The 15,493-nt window shown below is 37.8% G+C and overlaps 1 protein-coding gene across 1 annotated transcript; it reads right to left on the bottom strand.

The window, feature by feature from the left end:
• Positions 1-694: 694 nt before the first annotated feature.
• LOC120517300 (adenylyl cyclase-associated protein 1-like) lies at positions 695-13,908 on the bottom strand. Its single transcript, XM_039739509.1, has 13 exons — positions 13,806-13,908; positions 9,766-9,880; positions 8,950-9,050; positions 8,784-8,861; positions 8,554-8,697; positions 8,369-8,454; positions 7,991-8,096; positions 7,612-7,807; positions 6,691-6,887; positions 5,389-5,512; positions 5,171-5,253; positions 4,900-5,043; positions 695-1,700 (listed from the first exon to the last, which is right to left on the bottom strand). Exons 2-13 carry the CDS (start codon positions 9,875-9,877, stop codon positions 1,617-1,619), a joined length of 1,455 nt encoding a protein of 484 aa, XP_039595443.1. The 5' UTR covers positions 9,878-9,880; positions 13,806-13,908; the 3' UTR covers positions 695-1,616.
• Positions 13,909-15,493: the final 1,585 nt, after the last annotated feature.

Here is a 15,493-nt window from a genome sequence, read left to right as displayed (position 1 = left end):
GAAGTTTAGTTTTGGAACAGATGTTTAGAAGTGGGGCGGCACGGTGGCGCAGTGGGTAGCGCTGCTGCCTTGCACTTAGGAGACCTAGGTGTTCGCTTCCCGGGTCCTCCCTGCGTGGACTTTGCATGTTCTCCCCGTGTCTGCGTGGGTTTCCTCCCACAGTCCAAAGACATGCAGGTTAGGTGCATTGGCGATTCTAAAAATTGTCCCTACTGTGTGCTTGGTGTGTGGGGGTGTGTGCCCTGTGGTGGGCTGGCACCCTGCCTGGTGTTTGTTTCCTGCCTTGCGCCCTGTGTTAGCTGGGATTGGCTCCAGCAGACCCCCCCCGTGACCCTGTAGTTGGGATAAAGCGGGTTGGATAATAGAGGATGTTTAGAAGTGCTCTGTGATGGACAGCATTCCATGCATAGAATACTAGAATAAGTGGGTTCAGTGAAAAAGGAAAAATAAATATTATATAGGAATGTTTTGACATTGCAGTAGATTAAAAAGACAAAAAGTTTGAATCAATTGGTTGTTGGACATTCAGCAAGCCTTCACCACCAGTCATCTGTACAAGACAAAACACTAATCGGTTTGTTTCAATAAACTAAAAATGCATATTCTTATGAGGCAAAGGTTAGCTGGTCAGAAATTGAAAATATTTTTAATTTACAGGTGAAAGACTAAATAATGCAACAGAACACAAAAAGAAAAAAGTTCATCAGCAAATTAGTTTTATTGCTTTTTTCTCTTTTTTTGCTAAATGTTCTCCAACATCTTTGACAAAAATATACAGAGGAATTGCCAGTATAGCTACATGCTGCCAGTATACATCTACTGCAACTGTGATACCGAGCAAAACAGAGATTAGCCGATTATAAAAATAAAAAAAGCACAAAAATGTAATAAACTATGCATTGGCCCCTTTAGACAATCCCTGACAGCAGCCCTGCATGGTGGTTTCTACACTTGAGGCCGACTGGCCCGACTGCACTCTATAGGAGTGTTCCTTTTGATACAACGTTGCCCACAATTTCAGCACAGGAGGTTTGAATTTCCACTGTAAAATGGACTTTTTCCACAAACCAGTCAGAAAGGAGAGAAAGAGAAAAAAAAAAAGGAATTAAGAAGTGCGCATGTGCAGCTGGAAATGGACAGTAATGGTTATAGTTGGCCTGGTTTTAGCCTCCTTTTCAAAATGGCAACCCCTTTTTCTGGTCCTTTCCTAGTTACTTTCTTGACTCTGGTCCCAAAGACGCAAAATCCAGAATACAATTGCAGGGTGGGAAAAACTGTACTGAAGTAGATCAAGCCTGAGGAGATCTGCTCTCCTTTGGACTTCGGAAAACTATACTCAACAATATTTAAAAAAAAAAAAAAGCAGCAAAAAAGACAAAAAAAAAAAAAAAAAGTGTTGGATAATTAAAGAAAATGGGAATGATAGGAAGAATTAAGTGCACAGTTGCATATTTTCAGAAAAACCCACCCTAAAAGGTTCTAAAAAGAGCAGAAAAAAAAAAAAAAAGAGAATAGAATAAGTTCTCCTCTAGCCTGTCATTTCAAAGATTAGCAAGGAAGGCAAAGCACTAACTCCAACTGGTTATTGGATGAAGGGGCAGGAGCTCCTCGCGTCTTTAGCCAGCTATTTCAGTTGCAGAGGTTACCAATTTTGTTCCGTTCCATACCGTCTTAAACTGTTCTGGTACAGGCAGCTCCACCTGAAAGAAAACCAGATTTTGTATGTAAGAACAGAAAGATAAAATCATTGAAAAGGAGCAGTGATCCAGAATAATCACGCAAGGTTAACTTCAAAAACAGAACTAACCAGTTATGTCATGAATTTCCTAAATAAGCCCACTGTCAAACAAAGACCATCGCAGAACTTCGTGTTTTTAAAAGTACCTTTTCATGTCAATTTCAGAAATGTGCTCAGAATGTTTTCATCACCCATAGCTTTCAGGTTATGCATTTGCTTTAGACCACATATTTATTATCTAAGCCCTTAAGGTGTACTGTTTTTTTCTGGAATTAAATTCAGAATAAGTTAAAAAAAAAAAAAAAGTTTTAAAATCATTACTGTGCAGAAGGGCATATAAGGCTGTTGTGCCCAAGTTTGCAGGCTTACAACCCGCTTGGACATATTGAATCAGGTTCCCGTTGGAGGCACAGCTCCATGCCGGTTGGGGGTCAGATGTCTAAGTGCAGACACCTAGGTCTTTACATCCTTAAAAATTCATTTATTGGATTCTCATTTGGACCAGCCAGCAATGAGTCTGTGGTAGGATTTAATTGTGACATATCGGAAGTGAAAAAGTGATATCAAGGCAAGGAGAGTTCCTGAAGGCTTGCCAACTACTGGTGGATCCTAAAAAAAGGATATTCCTAAGGCCAGGTGCAGATGAGAATTATACACTTCTACTTTAGGCAAGACACTCCTGGGATGTATTTGTATTGAATAATAGGCATTGATTGCAAATTGTGTGATAGAGAAAGTCTGATTAAATATTTGTATTCAGCACATTTTAAACAAACAAATCTATATAAATATACTAGCAGACCTCGTGCGCTTCGCTGTAGTTGGAATAATTATGTATCTACATGCGACTTAGAGCTTCTTTATATACACAACATTTTTGGTTTGTCCTCCTGGAGCCAAAATATATACATTTTCTCTACGATTAATTTGTGAACATGCTACATAAAAAATAGAAAAACGGGAAAAACGGCAACACCGGCACACCGTGTCTACTAAACTCTAAGAAACACTAAAGGAAAAAAATACTATTCAGTAAGTACTGTGTCTAGTAAACAGTAAATCAGTAAAGGAGAGAGGACTAAACACCAAGGAAAAAGAACGGCAAGACAGCGTCAGCTGCAGAGCTCAGCTCGGAGCGAAATGAAGTGAATGAAATGAGGTGAATGGGAGGGGAGATGATCACATGACTCCCCCTCCCACCTTAACTCTCCATCCCTCCACAAACACAGTCTCTCGGATCCCAACTCTCCTTTATATGTATAGATTTAAAAAAATATATTGTTCACCTATATTATTCATATGACAAATTATCACTGAATATATTAATAAACACTAGGTAACACCATCTCAGACCATGAACTAAAATATCTGAGTAATTTGGAAAGCATGCCAATTTAAAACAATTTGTGGGAGTAATCTGAATAGGCCCAAGTGTTTTTTAATCAAACCAAGACCAAATAAATAACAAATTTAACATGTAATAAAAACACAATTCCATATTACATAGATTTTAAACAACACAGGGAGGATCTACAGAGGGAGGGAAAAGAACAATTTTTACAGTGACTGTCCATAAGGCAAATAGCCTCTGCTGGATAAGGAGACTGAAGTAAGAAAAAAAAGTATGAGAAAGGAAGGTAATGTCCAACAGAAAACACAAGAAAATTGGATGAACGGGACCAAAAGCGACACGAAGTTGGAAATGTGTGCATTTTTTTAAAAAAAAAAAAAAGAGAAGTCCAGTGTGTTCAAAGAACTATGAGGAGGTCAGAGATAAATTCCACCGGCATACAGCATACCTTAGGGGAAACAAAACAAACACACCTTTAATTGGGTCTGTTAATTTGAGTTTCTACACACATCAGAGATTTAAAAAAAAAAAAAAAATCCATTAAAACAGAGGAGATAACAGGTTGATCAATCTCCACACTGTCTTAAATTGGTAGTGATATGTCAACTCTGGTTTCTAGTGGGGAGCACCAGCAGAGGAGATTGCTTTAAAAATCAGATCCAGGTTGTAGATGAAAACAAAGAGATGGAGATAAAGACTCCCGTGAATGGATTGTTCAAAAGGGCCAAGTTGTTAAGTATCACTCACAGTATGGATACCCCTGGAAGCCCAGGCAGAGATGTGAATATCAATGGAAATGTTTCCAACAATCAAGAAGGTATAACCGACCAATTTTCAGATATCCTGTGACCATCAAAAGTGATATACACAATAGTATTCATTCAAATGGAGGGTTTACAGTGCCATACGAGTACATGCCAAGCCTCCATCTGAAATTCATCAAATAACAGTGTATGGTCCTGCGCTAATTTGCAGTAGAACACCTTTGATAAATGGAAGGATAGGAGATATAGAAGAGGTAGCCCACAAATTCCTTGACAAAAAGATGCATTTCATGTGGACTGCATGATCATTAAACTTACTGGAGACTGAAGACAGTTTTAGGCACAGCACTGTCCATTACACTCAGTTACATGAAGATGTGTGCACGATGGGTGCCCAATCAAATGATACAGAATTACACAATCAATCACATGAGATTGTTAAGAAACCTCCAAAGTTACCATAAAAATTTATCACAGGGGGCAAAGCACGTTATCGATGACATGGACTCACTCATTATCCCCTTAACCAAAAATCTATTGACAATGAACAACATGTAACCACAAATTGACTTTTTTGGTTGTTATTTTCTTAATCAGACACACACACACACACACTGAGTGCCGAGCACTACTGCAGCACGTTAGGGTTTTTGCAGCAGGCCATAAGTTGGAAAGCAATTGGAAGCTGCACTGAGAAGTCATATTGCTATATGACAAAGCCTGACTGCACACTGAAAACCACTCATGAAGTTTTATATTTGTTTGTACGAGAGATGCTAGAACATTCACCTCACAGCCTGGAATTTTACACCACTTGACTTGAATCGACATGCAAGCATTGGTTTCGTCTTTGAAATGTACAATTCTTCTTATAAAAACTAGTGTATAAGCTCAGGTTTCTCTTCTTTATGTAATCAGAATACTGTATAACTGCAGTTATGTGGCTACAGTGAATAAAACCACTAATTAAAAAAAAAAGTCAGAAAATATTAAAACAACTCGGCAACAAATTAAGACCAAACATGCAAAAGTAAAAATATACTTACAAACTCCCCACTGTTATTTGGCACCAGAACATTCATTTCAGATGACTTGGCACTGACAATCTCACACTGCAAAGAGTCCTTGCTCAAGTATACATGGCATCCGTCTGTCTTGTTGATTGAAACCGTGGGAACTTTTCCCATTACCTAAAGTCACGCGTGTCCAGAGAAAGAAATTATTAATAAAAAAAAAAAAACACACACACACACACACACACACAAAAAACCTCACTACACTGAAAATACAGTAAAAGGACAAAGAATCCAACTGTACCTGAATTTTGGCATCTTTACAGTTGATCACTTCCACAATCCCAACAACATCGTCAAATACCAAACCAATCTTCTTACAGTTATCTTATATATAATAAAAAAAGGTTTTAGGTTTACTATTGAGAAAAGGATGTGCAATGAAGGCAACTAAAAAGCAATAGTAAATTCAATTAATGGCTTAACAAAAGAAGTTGACAAGACTTTCTTGCTTTTGCTTACCTAAAGTAATGGAATTAACTTTGCCCTTGACCCGAAGAGTGCTGTTGTTGCATTTAAAGACATAGACCACCTGCTTCAACTCTGTGTCATCAATTACCAGCCCCTGGGCATTTTCCTGATTTTCCTATTTAGACAGGAAGGGAACAAGAGTGTGAATAAGACAGAATGGCCACAGTCCTTTTAAGAGGTATTTTTCAAACAAAAAGCAGCCCTGCAATCGTTGCAAATTTCTATAGTATCATGGCAGATAATGCAAATATTTTATTCAGCTTTTTTGATAGTTGACACTAATGCTGCACAACTCTAAAATTGAAAGAATTGCACAGATCACTCATTAAACACACATCTCCCCCCAACTGTTCTATTAGATACTCCTAGAGTCCCCTCAAGTTGGTGGGCTATACAGCTGTAATTTATTTTTTTTTCCCCCCTGACGCCAAGGAAATAAAGGTGAATATGAATTCTTGTATACTAGTTACCGTTTTAAAATCAGATTTAATACCACTGAATTTCAACGTTTGCTCATTCTTATTATAATTTTCCCTAAGTTTCTGCAATTTTAACAGTCCTGCATACTAATAATTTTAAGACACTTTGTGGCTCCCATTGAAAATTTCCTTTCTAGCAGGACAGAACAAACTCCAGCATGGTTTGGCTGCAAATACCTCTGTGGTTGCTCTGGCTGCAGGACACTATAATGTTATTAGGAGCCTGTAGTTGGAAGTGTGCAACTCGGCAAGTTCCCAGGACTAAAGTATTAATTTTGTGGATAAATAAAGTGTTCATGTAAAGCCAGAGCATAAAAGGTGAAGCTGTAGTTCACCAATTAAACCTAATATTATAAAACAACAAGTGCAGAACTTCAATAAACAGAACTATTTTTTACACTTGTACTAAATGATAAATCTCCTTAAAAACAAGGTTAGTCATACATGTGCATCAAACCCAAATCATATCCAAAAGTACTCTCATGTTACGCTATATTTCAGTGGAATGACGGCACAATATCTAAAAATACTTCAACATACTCTGGTGTTCTGCCATGACAATTTCTGTGTTAGTATTGTATATGCCAATGATATTCCAATTACATATTGGGAGATTTATGGCTTAAAAAAAATGTAATAATAATAATAATAATTAAATAGTGCTGCTTGGGTCTTCCCCTACATACAAACATAGAAGTAAAACCATACATTAGGCTTTGCTGAATATAAAAATCTAATCATGTTGCATTACACTGGCAGAATCAGGGAATCCGACAGCCAGTTTCTAGGAAGCACAATTCTAATGAATACATACCACTTTCCACTTTTTCCCATCTAGCTCCAACACAGGAGGCTTTTTAGTGGTCGATTCTACTTTGTGATGGGCAGGTGAGCTGCCTGATCCAGGCTTTGGTGCTGTGAAAGGCTTGGGCCCACTGCGTACAGGACCACTCTGGGTTTTCAGTGCAGGGTTCTTGTGTGTTTTCAGGTCATCAGACACATGCTTCAAACCTACAAGGAAAAGCAAAACAAAATCACACACAAAGGAAATGTGATAGATTTGTACAATTAGAAACCAGAATTTTGTAAAGAGCCATTATAAAAAAAGGAGAAAAAATATGAAATGTAAACAAAATGCGGCAAAAAGATGAACAAAAGTAAACTCCTTGATGTATAAGAGTGAAAATATGACCTATAAAAACTTGTTCTGACATTTTTATAAATCTCATTTACAATGGGATATACTTAGGACAATTCTAAAGATTATACTTTAGCCAACACAATCTTTTTTGTTTAAAAAAAAACAAAAAAACCAAAAAGAACAAAAATGTAACCAAACAAATGAAACATCAAAAATATATTCTAAAGTTAGCTCAGTAAATACTCAAAGTAGACGAACAACAAAATTAGTTGTTTTATAACGAACATTCATTTACTGTATTTGAAGGGATAAGAAGCCCATTTCTTTCAGCACTAGAGTTAAAAAAAGGAACTAAATCATGACTAGTATGCCAACTAAACATAGGACACGTTTGTGTAGGTCACCATGCTGTCCAATACAATAAGTTATTGGTTGCAGCTTTATAAATCAGGCCACTATCAGATGTACAGTGTACAGTAAAATTCTTATTTGCACCTGCCAAATCATTTTTATTTTGTTTATGGAACAAAGACAAAAAAAACTTTCTGAAGCATTCACAACGAATAAACAAGCCACCTTTTAAGCCAGGCTCACCTTTTGTGATATTTGAACCTTGATTGATTTCAGCAAACAGTGCGGAACGGGAAACGGGCTCTGCAGAGGATGCTGGTGGTCCAGCTGGCGCAGGTGGTGGTGGTGGTGGTCCTGGGGGAGGTGGTGGTGGAGCCCCACAACCCGGTTTAGGAGGTGCTCCTGCTGAAGAGATGCATGATGGGGATGCCTTTGATCCCTAAATGAAAAAAGCCATTTTTCCAATTCCCCATCTATGAAGTTTGCATAGTACATACATAGAAACCAGTGAACCCAAAAACAAGACTGTACTGCATACAATACTTAAAGATGGCATCACTGTGCATCTCCACCTTGATGTACATAAGCACAAAAGGATCAAGTCATGGCTCTAAATTCTTACCGTTTTGCTCCAGGACAGCCCTGTGGTGTGATATTCTTTTATGTAGGCTTGCAGCTGCGACCAGATGTTAAGGTAAGTCTTCACCCACTCCACTTGTTTTTTATCTCTAAAGTACAGAGGGCATAAAATGTACAACAGCATTAAAAAGACTGGAAAAAGAATATGAAGAAAATTAGGAAATTCTGAAACCAGTTCAGCATGAGGAGTGTGTCCAAGCTTTTCAACCCTAGTATTGATCAGGACTTATGAAAACTCATACCCGGCACTGATTAAAAGAAATTGCAAATAAAGATTATCCTGATTTTGAATGCTAATTTGCCAGAATATTTTTAAAAACTGTGCTAGTAATCCTAACTTCTAAAGGAATCACCAACTCACGTGTCTTTGAAATCCTTCAGAACCCTGTTTGTGTAGAACATGGCTGCATCATTCATTTCTTTGACAAATGGTCCTGGTTTGGGACTCTGCGAGAATAGGTAAAAAAAAAAAAAAAAAAAAAATGAATGTTGCTATCCAGCCTCCACCACTCCACTCCTCTCCTACGATAGCTGGAAATCACTTACCATCGTCACCCAGCCTAGAGCTGTGATACTTTCACTGACACCAGACAGGTGGTTAAATTGTTTACTGCCCCGGTTTTTTTCACGGAAATCCTGAATTTCTTGAATTTTTCCAGACATAGGCTGTAGAATGACTGCCAGCTCACTCTAAGAAGAAAGACCCAAGATGTTGCAAAAAGTGACAGAATATAGACACCACTATTATAAATCAAGCTACCAGGGAGAATGCTTACATCAGAAGGCTTCTGACATTGGGATGCTACCACTAGCAGCTGTCTCTGCAAGTTAAATGCCGCCTTGACCATCTCTGCCTTTAAGCAAGAAGAATCCAAAACAAAGGGTTAACCTTAGAAATTCTAGAATGGTAATGAAAATTGAAAAAGTAACTGATATACTTACATGTTTCTCAACATCTCCTCCAATATCTTTACTCTGGGAGTAATATGGCTCCACTGATCCCAACAGAAAGGCATCAAAGGCCTCCACAAAGGGAGCAACAGCTGAGGAAAGGAAACCATTTAAAAAGTGACCCTTTTATCATTTTGTATTAAGTACATTAAGGACACAGAAGTAGTACACCACACAAAACTCCACTTTCATTACTCCACACAAATAGAAACAAAAACACCATGACCAACAAATCAACTCAGCCTTCTAATACCGTAATAAGTGCTGGTTCATGATCGGTTCAGAGTACGCAAGTCAGTGTGTTATTAAAAACCACAATCAACCAAAACAAATTCTGTGAAACAAAGTTTAGAGCAGTCTGATATTATTCCTTTAAGCTTGCAAATATTGTTGAAACAGGTATTGTTCATCATTGTATTATACCTGCCTTGAGTAATCAAATATTATATGTTTAAGCTGCAGCAAAATTGCTTTGCTTCAAATTGTAAAAGGTTTACAAGGTAGCACACATGGTTTTCCAGCCACAGAATTTTTTTTTTTTTTTTTTTATACAATTTTGAAACTAAAGGGACAGATACATTTAAAAAGATGAGTCTTTTAATTTAATGTGAGGAAGTTAACACCAAAAGTACAAGACACACACACCGCAAATACAGGCCTACTACTGCCATTGTTTCTGTATAGGGGAAAAAAATCATCTATTATAATGTGGTTCTTGGTTCAAATATGCAGGATATAATATGGACAGTGTCTGGCTAGAACTGACGTTTCATAAAATGAATCCACAGTGTTTATATTAAATATTACCTTTGGAATGCCCTTGATCTCCACAGCCAGTCCCTCCTGATTTGGACACTACATTTTCCAGGACCCCCACTGCACGCTCAAGGCGGTCAATTAATCCCTGAAGTTCAGCCATTGTCTTTGGAGGAAAGGTGTGTATATGTAGAAAACAAACAAATAAAAATAAATAAAATTTATTTAAACGTCCTCTCACTCAATCACATTTTGCTAATGGCACGAGTACTCTTCAGAAAATGGGTGAATACACACTTTACCCACGACTGGTTCACCTGTAGCAACAGCCTTTCCTGGAAGTACTGAATGCAAGGTAGAAATGAAGGCTGAAGAGAACACCAGTCCACTACAGGGCAGACTCATACAGGGTCACTTTAGATTGGTCAAACAAACAGCACAACACCTACACAGATATGACATGCACAAAAGGACAAACTTAATACCTTCATGAATTTGATTGTTAATTGCCTGTGACCATGCTGCTCTTCACACAAGAACTACTATACCAGCACAAGGAGACAGTTCTCCCCTTCAGAATGTTGCCACAAGAAGGTTCCTGTACACATTTATGGAAATGTGTACTACTTACCAAAAAAAAAAAAAAAAAAAAATTCCCCCCGCTCAAATTACCATGAATAACTATTATTTTTATATATATATATATATATATATATATATATATATATATATATATATATATATATATATATATATATATATATACATATATATATATATATATATATACATATATATATATATATATATATATATATACATATATATATATATATATATATATATATATATATATATATATATATATATACACACATATACATATATACACACACACACTTTGTCTTTAACAGGAAATTCACATCACCATTACATGCTTTTGCTTGCAAATAATGTATGCTGGACCCAGAAACCTAAAAATTAAATTGTACCTGCTCATAGTAATCCCAGCCTTTGTCTTTAAGTCCTCACGCAAAAAATGCACAGCAAAAAAATTTCCTTTTACTTGAGAACTTCATCTCTGACAACAACGACACAGGTTATTTGCTAATAGCAGTGTGATGCAAAGCACTGGAAACTGCAGAATTCTAGAGCTCCTAACTTACTGCAGACCACTGTAAGTTCTTGCCTGTCGAATGGCGGCACGTGCCAAAGCATGCTCTGGAATGTGGTCTTACTGCTTTTCATCACCCCTAAACCATTTGCTTAATATGCAACAATGGAGAATCACACCAAGGAAGAACATACATGGAATGTATTTTCTTCTTCATAAACTCCATACATATGCAAAGTAAGAATATTTGCAACTGCTGACAGTTTAGGCAATACCTGTTTCTTACTTTAAGCACTGGACTAACATTTTGCCACCACCATTCCTTTCAGCTCTTAAATACATAGTGTTACAGTGATCTTTTTTTCTAAAAGATTTTATTTTCAAAATCCAGTCGTCCATAAAAAAAATTCTCATATAAAATTTATTGAAAAACACCACTGATAGTTCACAGTGAGCTCTTGAAGATGGAAAGACTCAACTTATCAACAAATCTAAAAGAGAGAACACTAATTCCAAGTTAAAAAGAGAAATAGGAGTACTGGTTGTTTTGAAACCTAACTCTCCTTCCAAATAAATGCAAAACTGCTAGAACACGGATAAAAAGTTCTCTTACTCAATAGCATATTTCCTAATGGCACGAGTATGGTTGTCTCCAGAAAAAAAAAAAAAAAAGGACAGATATACACTTTACCCATGACAGGGTCACCCCGTAATGAAAGCTTCTGCTAGGAGTACTGAATGCAAGGCAGAAACCATCTGTGAAAGGAAACACCAGTCCACTACAGGACATACATACAGGATCAACTTAGGTTGGTCGAATAAGCAGCTAGACAACTGCACAAACACTAACTTGAATTCAGTACAGTACTCTCATTTGTGAAGATTGACAATGCCATGTTTGAGGAAAAATACCAGTCTTACAGGGCAATGCCATTAAAGTGGCCATTACCTAGTTGCTGAATATTGAAATGAAAATATGATAAACATATTAAGCCCTTACTTACATTAGAAGGAGTGGTGTGCCAACAGTTAGTGCAAAGTCCACCAAAACTAATACACTTGCAACTCTATTGCTGTCTTAGGAGGTCACTGAACAAAACGCAAGTACAACTAAGTCTAACATGCAGATCTGAAAGTTTTAGAGGACTGGCAAAAACCTTACACATACGTTGCATAGATTTTGGGTTTTCTTTTCCTTCCAAAAAAAAAAAAAATGTATGTAAATATGTACAGTACAAAACACCTAATTAAAAAGCCTACGCTCAGGGCAGCTTTCAAACCTAAAACCCTGCAAAAACATCTATATATAAAAAAAGCAGCAACATCACGTCCCAAAATAATAACCCATGCAATCGCCTAAGTGTTTCCGGTCATTTTTACTGTTTGCAACTATACCAGAATGATGTCAGAACTTAACTGTTGATAGTATAAATTGCTGAAACTGATGCATGAAATACAAGTGCAGACGACTCTCTGTAATATACAAGCAGTAACACATGCTGGGTTGACAGAATTCTACAACAATAAAATGTAAGTCCAGTTCCAGCATGGGCAGTTCAATAAACAGGATGGGCATAAATCTGAATGATTTTAAAATACAACGCCATGGGATTAATTAAAAAGGATTAAAAAAAAAAGTATTGTTCAGTTGTTGCCGACTATCCTTTTTTTTATTACCCCAATCACCCTGTGTAGGGTAATAAAAATCGAATTTATCTGAGCAACAATTAAGTCGAGACATAAACCACTGATCATATCTCTTTAAAAATAAAAACAAATTGCAAGAAGGCAACTAATCAAAACGACAGTAAAGCAAATCCCCAATTCTGTTCTAACCAGACGCTGGCTTTACTGGGCCATCATCACTTCTAAGGAATGTAGAATGCACAAAACCTCAGTACAAACAAGCACTAAAATAATTCGAACCAGACACATTTGACTCATTTGCACATTCACATGGAAGCAAGATCGGGTGACAGAAAGAAAAAACACTCCCCGGGCAGAAATCGCCAACTTATTTAAAATAATAGAAATACAGACATTGAATTTGGGAACAGCTAGAAACAAAGCTCAAACATTACAAACGGATTTTTTTCCATTATTCCGAGACAATCATGAACACCTGAGGGAGAAAAATGACAGTCAACTTTAAAAGACTGGCTGCCGACAGACTGGTCACGCTTAATCAACCAAAACAGATGGTCATTCCCTCCTTAACGCCAAGGGTCAACGTAGTCACTTCACGAACTTAACGATGCACTTGAACACGATCTGTCATGCAGCGAGCGGACATCATTGCGCCCTACAGAAAAGCGGAACAATTCGGGTCAAAACAGCAACAATGGGCATTTCCTCAAAGGGAGGGAAGAGCCCCGCCCATTTTCAAAACCAGCGAGCTACCCGTTTGCTCCCCAGATTCGGCCTTAAAACATCAGAATAATCTACAAAAAACAAAAGAAAGTTTCCGGAATCCCCTTCCGACTAAGGCCAACCAGAAATGCTTCCCACGCTGGGGTTGTCAGACTGATGAACCCCTGGAAGATTTTTTAAAAAAAAAAAAAAAGGCGCAGGACCGTACCTGTGGCGACACCCACAACGTAGCTATCAGGCCTTGCACCGTTGTGCCGATTCACGGATTCTGGCAAAGTGGGTCAGCAAGTGACGCCAGGAGTTTAGTGAAGGACCTTAATCTCATAGTCAAACGCCACCTAATGGGATTTGCCGTTCAATTTAAGATGGTATTCAGAAAGGTTAGGACGGGGACATGCTCGCTTTGGACACGCCTGTATCATCGAGCCCATAAATCTGGGTCCAGTCCACTGAACCCAAGCGGCTCTAAAGTACTACCCGCTAACATCATTCGCGAAGCAGCGAACAAATGCGTTACAGGACTCCATTTCTACTTAATATAAGCATCACATCAAGTTCACTGGGCTCAGAATCAAGGTAGCGAATATACAACACCGACTGCACTCACCTGCACCCTCCGCCCTGGTTTCTCACTCTTCCTGGAAGAAACTCCCAGCCGCCAGCGCGCGCCACGCTTCCGCCCGGCTAGCCATTCCTTCGCCTTATAAGGACAGGCGGCGCAAGAGGCTCCACGCGTGTGGCGCATGCTCTGTGCGTGCGAGCTTGAACTTGGATGTTTCCCGTACTGAAATTTGCGTCTTTTGTGTGCAAGTGTTCAAACTGGGGTCCACTGAGTCGAACTGGTACCAACAAATCACAGAGGGCTTATGGCTGTGACCCTCCGAACGATACAGTTCCACATTGGGAACGTGCTCATTGTGCTACAACAGATGTTGCGCAATGCTAGGTGGTCCGTCTTAGCCAGTCATTGCAATACAAATCAGCAAATTAAATGGAGAACTGTACAAAGTAAACGATTATAAATAAAATATTTACTAAAAGTTTATAAAGCCTTTATTTGTAATACTTTGAAGAAGTTGTTATAGAGAAGTTAATAGTGATTTAACCTGTAAAATAAAAGAGAGGTTTATCAGCCCATTTTATACCCCTAAATTTTTTCTGCAGGTTGCTGAGCCTGCTTTAGCAATAGTGGGTGTAAGGAACAATCCATGGATTGGCGATGCAGTCTTAACCATAACCACACTGGACCAAATTAGGGTCAGCATAAATAAAGCAATAGGCTGTGAAAGGAAAAATGGAGAAATGTACAAGAACATGGAGAGAATAATCAAGGTAAGCACTGCTTCACTGTAAAAAATAAATGTGAAAAAGACAAACATGGAGTTACTAAGGAATTGCATTTGACATACAACAAATGAACCAAAATCATATTACCATATTTTAATCTGATTTAGTCAGAGACTTGTTGCTCTTAAAATGCAATTATTATATTAAGCCTGTAGATTTATTAGCTGCTCCATTGTCCAGCCACAGAAACCTAAAATTAATCAAACCCTACTGCAATTATTAAAACATAATTAGAAAATAGTTAATGTTGACACAATAAAAAAGTTATTAGTGTACTGTTGAGTTAAAAGGTGTACAATCATGTGAAAATGCAAGTACAACCCATGTTTTAACACATGTGGACATATCAAGAGTTGATGTTCATTTAAATAGTTTCTATAGATAATCATAATACAACAAACATCATTCTGCATTAACATTTTGTAGTCAATTGTATAAATTAACAGTAATGCAAATTTCACAAATGGAAAAAGTAAGCTCACCCCTCCAATTGCCACTACCAGAAATATCTGGGGTGCAAATGATTAGATCATTCGAGACAATCTAGAAACCCATCTAATTTAAATGTCAGAAATTTAGTTTGGTTTGCTCTTTGTAGTTGAAGTTTGCATTATCAGTACGCAGAGATTGAAATTGTATTTTCCAAGGTCTTCCAAAAAAAGGTTAGGGATTCTTAAGAGTTTTGTAAAAAGATCTCCAAACTTCACTGTCTGGAAGATCATCTACAAGCAGAGAAGATTTCAGACAACTGCCAACTTGTCTGGGCTAGGCCACCCCAGTATGTTCAGTCCATGAGCAGAATGTGAGATGCTGTAAGAAGTCTCGGAGAACCCCAGAATTTCAACACGGGACCTACACAAAGCTCTTGCCACTGCTAATGTCAAAGTGCACAACTAAGTGTACTCTTGGATGGAGGCTGCACAAATTTGATTAACATGCAAGGTGTGC

Source organism: Polypterus senegalus, chromosome 17, assembly GCF_016835505.1.
Source record: "Polypterus senegalus isolate Bchr_013 chromosome 17, ASM1683550v1, whole genome shotgun sequence".
Classification (NCBI taxonomy): Eukaryota; Metazoa; Chordata; class Cladistia; order Polypteriformes; family Polypteridae; genus Polypterus; species Polypterus senegalus.
Note: the sequence above shows the minus strand (reverse complement) of the source record. Positions and strands in the feature narration are given on the sequence as shown.